The 9,755-nt window shown below is 48.3% G+C and overlaps 1 protein-coding gene across 1 annotated transcript; it reads right to left on the reverse strand.

The window, feature by feature from the left end:
• Positions 1-3,763: 3,763 nt before the first annotated feature.
• Positions 3,764-8,423, reverse strand: LOC138658023 (cocaine- and amphetamine-regulated transcript protein-like). The gene is made up of 3 exons (XM_069745606.1): positions 8,115-8,423; positions 5,112-5,195; positions 3,764-4,146 (listed from the first exon to the last, which is right to left on the reverse strand). Exons 1-3 carry the CDS (start codon positions 8,247-8,249, stop codon positions 4,039-4,041), a joined length of 327 nt encoding a protein of 108 aa, XP_069601707.1. The 5' UTR covers positions 8,250-8,423; the 3' UTR covers positions 3,764-4,038.
• Positions 8,424-9,755: the final 1,332 nt, after the last annotated feature.

Here is a 9,755-nt window from a genome sequence, read left to right on the forward strand (position 1 = left end):
ACTTGCACATATTTTCCCCTATCCCCATTATTCTCATTTTATGTATCAACCTTTTGTGTGGCACCGTATCAAAAGCTTTTGAAAAGTCCATATACACTACATCCACTGGGTTCCCTTGGTCCAATCCGGAACTTACCTCTTCATAGAAACTGATCAAATTAGTCTGACATGAACGGTCCCTAGTAAACCCGTGCTGATACTGGGTCATGAGGTTATTCCTCTTCAGATACTCCAGTATAGCGTCCCTTAGAATGCCCTCCAGGATTTTACCCACAGTAGAGGTTAAGCTTACTGGCCTATAATTTCCGAGTTCAGTTTTTGTTCCCTTTTTGAATATTGGCACCACATTTGCTATACGCCAGTCCTGTGGCACAGACCCTGTTATTATGGAGTCTTTAAAGATTAAAAATAATGGTCTATCAATGACTGTACTTAATTCCTGCAGTACTCGAGGGTGTATCCCATCCGGGCCCGGAGATTTGTCAATTTTAGTGATTTTTAGACGACGCCGCACTTCCTGCTGGGTTAAGCAGGTGACATTTAATTGGGAATTTTTATCACTAGACATTTTGTCTGCCATGGGATTTTCTTGTGTAAATACTGATGAAAAAAAGTCATTTAGCATATTGGCTTTTTCCTCATCCTCATCCACCATCTCACCCAGACTATTTTTAAGGGGGCCAACACTATCATTTTTTAGTTTCTTACTATTTATGTAGTTAAAGAATATTTTAGGATTATTTTTACTCTCTCTGGCAATGAGTCTCTCTGTCTCAATCTTTGCTGCCTTGATTTGCTTTTTACAGAATTTATTTAATTTTCTGTATTTATTTAATGCCTCCTCACTACCTACTTCCTTTAATTCTCTAAATGCTTTCTTTTTGTCACTTATTGCGCCCCTTACAGCTCTATTTAGCCATATTGGTTTCCTCCTATTTCTAGTATGTATATTCCCATACGGTATATACTGTGCACAGGTCCTATCCAGGATGCTAATAAACGTCTCCCATTTTCTTTGTGTATTTTTGTGTCTCAGGATATCGTCCCAGTTAATTGCACCAAGATCCTCTCTCATCCGTTGGAAATTTGCCCTCCTGAAGTTTAGTGTCCTTGTAACCCCTCTACTACACATCTTTTTAAAGGATACATGAAAACTTATCATTTTGTGATCGCTATTTCCCAAGTGACCCCCAACCCTTATATTTGATATGCGGTCTGGCCTGTTGGATAATATTAGGTCTAGCAGTGCCCCCTTTCTTGTTGGGTCCTGAACCAGTTGTGAAAGGTAATTGTCTCTCATAGTTGTCAAAAACCGATTACCTTTGCTGGAACTGCAGGTTTCTGTTCCCCAATCTATTTCAGGGTAGTTGAAGTCCCCCATAATAATGACTTCTCCTTGAGTCGCAGCTTCATCTATTTGCTTTACGAGGATATTCTCCATTGCTTCCATTATTTTTGGAGATTTATAACAAACCCCTATCAGTAATTTATTATTTTTCCCCCTCCCCTTATCTCCACCCATAGGGATTCTACATTTTCATTAAATTCACCTATATTATCGCGCAGGATGGGTTTTAAGGACGATTTTATATATACACACCCCTCCCCCTCGCTTATCTGTACGGTCATTTCTGAACAGGCTATAGCCCTGCAAGTTAACAGCCCAGTCATGGCTCTCATCCAGCCACGTTTCAGATATCCCCACCATGTCATAATTATGCTCCAACAACATTAGTTCTAATTCGTCCATTTTGTTGGCGAGGCTTCTGGCATTAGTATACATGCACTTTATGTTCCTCTCTGTACTTCTATTTCTTAAATTGTTAACTGTTCTGACCCCACCCCCCATGCCACCGCCACCGCCACCCCCAACTTCCTTATTTGTGCCCAGGTCTCTGTCTGCACTATCTTCCCCTCCTATAAAATGAATACCCTCCCCCCCAATTCCTAGTTTAAACAATCCTCCAACCTTCTAGCCATTTTCTCCCCCAGCACAGCTGCACCCTCCCCATTGAGGTGCAGCCCGTCCCTAGCGTAGAGCCTGTAGCCAACTGAGAAGTCGGCCCAGTTCTGCAGGAACCCAAACCCCTCTTTCCTACACCAATTCTTGAGCCACTTATTAACCTCCCTAATCTCCCGTTGCCTCTCTGGCGTGGCACGTGGTACCGGCAGTATTTCGGAAAATACCATGTTGGAGGTCCTTGCTTTCAGCTTGCAGCCTAATTCCCTGAAATCATCTTTAAGGACCTTCCACCTACCTCTAACTTTGTCATTAGTGCCAATGTGCACCATGACCGCTGGGTCCTCCCCTCCCAATAATCTGTCCACCCGATCAGCGATGTGTCGGACTCGAGGGCCAGGTAGGCAGCACACCGTTCGACGATCCCTGTCTTTGTGACAGATTGCCCTATCTGTTCCCCTAATAATTGAGTCGCCCACTACCAGCACCTATCTGGCCTGCCCTGCTCTCCTATTTCCCTCCTTACTGGAGCAGTCACTCCTCCGGCTTTCAGAGGACATGCCTGGCTGCAGCAGTATATAGGGATACAGATTTGGGTGTAGGTGTTAAGGTACCGTCACATTTAGCGACGCTGCAGCGATATAGACAATGATGCCGATCACTGCAGCGTCGCTGTTTAGGTCATTGTGTGGTCGCTGGAGAGCTGTCACACAGACAGCTCTCCAGTGACCAACGATGCCGAAGTCCCCGGGTAACCAGGGTAAACATCGGGTTACTAAGCGCAGTGCCGCGCTTAGTAACCCGATGTTTACCCTGGTTACCAGTGAACACATCGCTGGATCGGCGTCACACACGCCGATTCAGCGATGACAGCGGGTGATCAGCGACCAAATAAAGGTCCTGATAATTCCCCAACGACCAACGATCTCCCAGCAGGGGCCTGATCGTTGGTCGCTGTCACGCATAACGATTTCGTTAACGATATCGTTGCTACGTCACAAAAAGCAACAATATCGTTAACGAAATCGTTATGTGTGAAGGTACCTTTAGGTTGGGTGGCGTGAAAAGGGGGGAGGTGGGTTCATCTTGTGGGACTATGGGACACTGGGGTGTTTGGGGGAAAAACTGGCCCTGCCTGATCTGGCCTATGGACATTCGGCATGGACTGAGGCATGAGACACAGGACCATCTCTCAGGTCAGTGTGGGGGTTGGGAATGGTGGGCTTTAGTGTGGTGTGGTGGTTAGTTTAGTATTGTATATATTTGTATAGTTTGTGGTTATTTTATTTATAATTTAAAAAAATATATATATATATATACAGTATATACAATATATATATATATATATATATATATATATATATATATATATATATAAAAAAAAAAATTTTAATAAACTTTTTTTAAAATTTGTATTATGTGTATAGTTTTTGTTTGCTATTGTTTATTTTATTTGTTATTATTTTGTTTGGTGACTGGACCAGAAAGTGTAAGTACTTAATATTAGTTATCATTCTGTATGTATAATATGTGTGAGAGGAGAGAATGAGCAGCTGGACCAGTGTTCATTATACTGATTATTTTCTGGTTGATATTTCTGTTTTGTTTCTGTTAATATTATTGTTATGTTTTTCATTTCTATAATAAAAGATCTACAGGATGTACCTCCAGATCAGTACGGATCAGTAATATAATTATATGTACACAGTGACTGCACCAGCAAAATAGTGAGTGCAGCTCTGGAGCAGGGGCCGATCCATGGATGTTGTGATAACCGATAAGATACAATCAGACACAAGATAATTATATATAAAATATTGTATTCCTTCTTTCGGTGCTGGGGTCTGAGGTCCTTCGATAATCTTGTTCATGGCGGGGGATTATATACAAAACTCAGGGGAAGATGATCGCACCGTGATCACCCACAGGTCATTCTGTGTAATGAGAAATAGTCAGTGCAGCCGCAGATTAGCAGAGCGGCGTGAGATAAGTGGCAATGCGGCCCCCGGCGTCAGGTCGCGGCTCTCCACAAGTCTTCTCGGATGACGTGAGTTCTTGCTGTGAGCGGAGGGGGCGCCTCAGAGACATCTCATGAAGAAGTAGCTGCAGGTGCTGCGCTGGGGACAGTCGCACAGCTTTCCTATCCGCGCTCCTCGCTTCACCGCACAGGCGTCTCCCATAATGCACTGAGAAATTAAATACAAGAGAAAGGTGCACTTAAGTACTCCATGCTGCTGGCACTCTGCTCTTGCCACTATACAATTTGGTAATAAGATGAGTACACAAATCTGAAATACTGTGAGCTGCAGGCACTCTGCCCCTGCTACTACACAGTAAAGGTACCTTCACACTCAGCGACGCTGCAGCGATACCGACAACGATGTCGATCGCTGCAGCGTCGCTGTTTGGTCGCTGGAGAGCTGTCACACAGACAGCTCTCCAGCAACCAACGATGCCGGTAACCAGGGTAAACATCGGGTTACTAAGCGCAGGGCCGCGCTTAGTAACCCGATGTTTACCCTGGTTACCGTCATAAAAGTAAAAAAAACAAACACTACATACTTACCTTCCGCTGTCTGTCCTCCGGCGCTGTGCTTTCCTGCACTGACTGTGAGCACAGCGGCCGGAAAGCAGAGCGGTGACGTCACCGCTGTGCTTTCCGGCTGGCCGGCGCTCACAGCCAGTGCAGAGAAGCACAGCGCCGGGGACAGACAGCGGAAGGTAAGTATGTAGTGGTTGTTTTTTTTAACCTTTACGCTGGTAACCAGGGTAAACATCGGGTTACTAAGCGCGGCCCTGCGCTTAGTAACCCGATGTTTACCCTGGTTACCAGTGAAGACATCGCTGAATCGGCGTCACACACGCCGATTCAGCGATGTCTGCAGGGAGTCCAGCGACGAAATAAAGTGCTGGACTTTCTGCAGCGACCAACGACATCACAGCAGGATCCTGATCGCTGCTGCGTGTCAAACTGAACGATATTGCTATCCAGGACGCTGCAACGTCACGGATCGCTAGCGATATCGTTCAGAGTGACGGTACCTTTAGATATCAAAATGAGCACTGTAATCTCCTGAAATACTCAGTACTGCTGTTACCCCCCCCCCCCCCTTCCTTCCCTCCTCCACACGCTGTGTATGGTGATGCTTACCTTGGGCAGCTGGATATATTTGCTCTCCCAGACTGAGCTCCGCTTGGACTGCAGTTTGTACAGAACGTCTTGTAGCTCCAGAAGCTGTAACAGAGAAAACAGTCAGCAAGGTGCATCGTACATGTCCCTGACTACTGCAAAGTCTCACAGTCATTACATTATCACAGGAAAGCCCTGCTAGAGCAGTTCAGAGACTGCTGCGGAGACAGGTTGGGTTATTGTTTGGATGGGCTCTGCGATTGGTACAGTGAAATGCAATGGTACTGGGCAGAGCAGACCCTGAGATTGGTGCAGGGTCGAGCTGAGACTGGTGGCGGGACAAGCTCCGAGACTGGTGCCGGGACAAGATCCGATACTGGTGCTGTGACAAGCTCCGAGACTGGTGCCGGGAAGAGCTCCGAGACTGGTGCCGGGACGAGCTCCGAGACTGGTGGCGGGAAGAGCTCCGAGACTGGTGCCAGGACGAGCTCCGAGACTGGTGCCGGGAAGAGCTCCGAGACTGGTGGCGGGAAGAGCTCTGAGACTGGTGCTGGGACGAGCTCCGAGACTGGTGCCGGGACGAGCTCTGAGACTGGTGCCGGGACAAGCTCCGAGACTGGTGCCGGGACTAGCTCCGAGACTGGTGCCGGGACGAGCTCCGAGACTGGTGCCGGGACGAGTTCCGAGACTGGTCCCGGGATGAGCTCCGAGACTGGTGCCGGGACGAGCTCCGAGACTGGTGCCGGGACGAGCTCCGAGATGACTGCTGGGCAGACTCTGTTACTGGTACTGGACAGGCTCTGGTGCTGGTGTTGGTCACACTCTGTCACCAGTACATGTGTCTGACCTGAGACTGGGCAGGCTCTTTCACTGGTGCTCGGACAAGCTCTGAGACTAGTATTTGGATGGGGACTGGTGCTGTGCAGTTGCTGTGACCGATGCTGGGGCAACCTCTGAGACTGGTGCTGGGAAATGTTCTGTTCCTGGTACTGGGCAGGCTCTGTTACTAGTAAAGAGCAGGCTCTGGAGCTAGTGTTGGTCAGTCTTTGTCACTGGTGCTTGTGTCAGACGTGGGACTGGACAGGCTCTGGCACTGGTGCTGGGTCAAGTTGTGAGACTAGTCCTTGTACAAGCTCTGGCACTGGTCTTGAGACAACCTCTGGTGCTAGGACATGCTCTGGCAATGGTGCTTGGACGAGCTTTGTTACTGGGATGAACGTTGAGACTTGTGCTAGATCAAGCTCTGGGACTGGTCGCGGGAGAAATTCTGGGAGTGGTGCTGGGACAATCTCTGAGTCTGGTGCTGGGATGAGCTTTGTTACTGGGATGAGCTATGGGACTGGTGCTGGCACAAGGTCTGTGATGCTGGGCAGACCCTCACTGGTTTTGGCACAAGATCTGAGATTCATGCTGGGACGAGCTCCGAGACTCGTGCTCCGATGGGCGTTGAGACTTGTGCAGGGACGAGCTCTGGAACTGGTGCTCGGACAAGGTCTGGGACTGGTGCTGTGCAGTTTCTGTGACTGATGCTTGGCAGGCCGTGGGACTGGTGTTGGGACTAGTACTGGGACAAGTTCTGTCTGGCACTGGTCCTGGGACGAGCTCTGAGACTGGTGCTACAACGAGCTCTGAGAATTGTGCTGTGACAAGCTTTGTTACTGGGACGAGCTCAGAGACTGGTGCTGGGATGAGCTTAGAGACTAGTGCTGGAACAAGGTTTGGGACTGGTGTTATGCATTTTTTGTGACTGGTCGTGGACTAGAGTTGGGCAGGCTCTGGCACTGGTACTCTGTCAAGCTCTGAGGCTAGTACTTGGACGAGCTCTGGTGCTGGGACGAGCTCTTGTGCTGGGACAAGTTCTGGCACTGGTTCTGTGACAAGCTATGGTACTGGTACAAGCTTTAAGACTGGTACTGGGACAAGCTTTAGGAATGGTACTGGGACAAGCTTTGAGACTGGTACTGAGACAAGCTCTGGGACGAGTTCTGTTACTGGGATGAGCTCTGGAACTGGTGCTGGAACGAGCTCTGAGACTGGTGCTCGGACAAGGTCTGGGACTGGTGCTGTGCAGTTTCTGTGTCTGATGCTGGGCAGGTTGTGGGATTGGTACTGGGGCAAGCTCTAGTACTGTGAGAAGCTCTGGTTCTGGGACAAGCTCTGGCATTGGCACTGGTGCTGGGATGAGTTTAGAGACGAGTCCTGGAACATGGTTTGGGACTGGTGCTGTGCATTTTCTGAGACTGGTGCTGGGACAAGCTCTATTACTGGTACTGGGCAGTCTCTGTTAATGGTGCTAGGCAGGTGCTGGGACTAGAGTTGGGCAGGCACTGTTGCTGGGACAAGCACTGAGACTGGTACTTGTACAAGCTTTTGGACTGAAACTGGGACAAGCTCTGAGACTGGTACTGGGACAAGCTCTGAAACTGGTACTGAGACAACCTCTGGGACTAGCTCTGCTACTGGGATAAGCTCTGAGTGTGGTGCTAGGACAAAGTCTGGGACTGGTGCTGTGCAGTTTCTGTGACTCATGCTTGGCAGGTTGTGGGATTGGTGCTGGGGCAAGCTCTAGTACTCTGACAAGCTCTGGCACTGTTTCTGGGACAATCTCTGGGACTGTTGCTAGGACAATCTGGAAGACTGATGCTGGGACGAGCTCTGTTACTAGGACAAGCTCTTGGACTGATGCTGAGACAAGCTTTGAGGCTAGTTATGGGATGAGCTCTGATACTGGGACAAGCTCTGCTCTTGGACTTTTGCTAGGACTGGTACTTAGCAGTTTATGGGACTGATGATGGACACTGGACATATGCTGTAGGACTGATGTTGGGAAAAGCTTGGGATGGGAACTGCTACTTGGATGGGGCCTGGGACAAGTTCTGTGATTGATCTAAGGCAGGCTCTAGGACACTGTTACTTGGAAGAGACCTAGGACTGATACTGATCAGGCTGTGTGAATGGTGCTGGGACAAGCTCTGATCTACAGTGCTTGACCAGCAGATGAAATCTCAAGTGGCAGGGACTCACCAGTTCCTTCTCGTTCACCCCCTGGATGTCTCTGTCGCTGTCTGCCGCCTCTGCAGATGTCGCCTCCATCAGTGACATGGTCCAGACAAGGATAAGGCACAAAGAGAGAGGGAGCAGTGTGCAGCGGTCAGCCATCACCAGCCTCACTCCTAGACACCGGACAAACACTGACCAGTCCTCTGCCCAGTGGTGGAGATTACACTAGTGCTGTAATGTGCTAATGACAGCGAGCACGGGGGATAATCCTCCAGAAACGTCTCCTTCTACACAGCCCACTGCCTGGGATAAATGTATCCACACCATATCCGATGCTGGAATGTGTGATACTGTCTACTGTATCCAATCCTGTTGTGTATGATACTGCCTGGTGCATGTAATAATATCCTGTGCGATATTGTCTGCTGTAGCCAATCCTATCGACTATATCTAATCCTGTCATGTATGGTACTGCCTGCTGTATTTTATCATATCCTGTGCGATACTCTCTGCTGTATCTAATTCTATTCTGTGTGATACTGCTTGCTGTATCTAATCCTATCGAGTAACATAGTTTTTAAGGTTGATGGAAGACTTTAAGTCCATCTAGTTCAGCCCATAACCTAACCTAACATGCCCTAACATGTTGATCCAGAGGAAGGCAAAAAAAAACCCACGTGGCAAAGAGTAAGGCTACGTTCAGACTAGCGTTGTGCGCTGCTACGTCGGCGACGCAACGCACAACGCACGCAAAAACGCAGCAAAACGCACGCAAAAACGCTGCGTTTTGCGACGCGTGCGTCGTTTTTTGCCAAAAATCGGACGCAAGAAAAATGCAACTTGTTGCGTTTTCTTGGTCCGACGCTTGCGGCAAAAAAGACGCGTCGCAAAACGCAACAAACAAAAACGCATACGTCCCCCATGTTAAACATAGGGGCGCATGACACGTGCGTCGCTGCTGCGTCGCCCGACGCACAGTAGCACAACGCTAGTCTGAACGTAGCCTAAGCTCCACATTGGGGGAAAAAATTCCTTCCCGACTCCACATACGGCAATCAGACTAGTTCCCTGGATCCCCTAACAAGGAATCTAATATATATAACTTGTAACATTATACTTTTCAAGACCAGGCCCCTCTTAAATTTTAGTAATGAATCGCTCATTATAACACCATACGGCAGAGAGTTCCATAGTCTCACTGCTCTTACAGTAAAGAATCTGCGTCTGTGGTTATGAGTTGGTTGTGATACTGCATGCCGTCTCTAATCCTATCACGTGTATCTATGTTCATCTGTTTATCTACAACAGATGATGACTTCTCTACCTCTTTTGCCTCTCCTCTCTGCTGCTGCCTGGGGGCATTGATCACTACCGCCTGTACCGCTTTGTCGCCGCTGCTCTCGTCTCCTGCATTATTGGGGATATTGTCTAACTCTGTAATTGTCGTCTCTTATCAGATTCTGCTTCTTATATCTTATTTCCACGATGACAGAACAGAGTAAAGGTATCGGCCACCCCACTTCTCCGCAACTGAGGCCAGAACACTCCGAATATTCCCGCAAAGATACATTATTGAAACTGCTAATGTGTGACAGTTACAACACCAGAACAATGTATGTAGGAGCACTATTAGGCCATGTTCACACGTTGCGGTTTTTACCACGG

This window comes from Ranitomeya imitator, chromosome 1 (assembly GCF_032444005.1).
Source record: "Ranitomeya imitator isolate aRanImi1 chromosome 1, aRanImi1.pri, whole genome shotgun sequence".
NCBI lineage: Eukaryota > Metazoa > Chordata > Amphibia > Anura > Dendrobatidae > Ranitomeya > Ranitomeya imitator.

Excerpts from the sequence above, each read along its gene's own strand:
- LOC138658023 (XM_069745606.1), bottom strand. The coding sequence starts at position 8,249 with ATGGCTGACCGCTGCACACTGCTCCCTCTCTCTTTGTGCCTTATCCTT. Across the intron at positions 5,196-8,114 it reads GGGTGAACGAGAAGGAACTG|CTTCTGGAGCTACAAGACGT; the intron begins GTGAGTCCCTGC and ends TCTCTGTTACAG. Across the intron at positions 4,147-5,111 it reads AATATATCCAGCTGCCCAAG|TGCATTATGGGAGACGCCTG; the intron begins GTAAGCATCACC and ends TTAATTTCTCAG.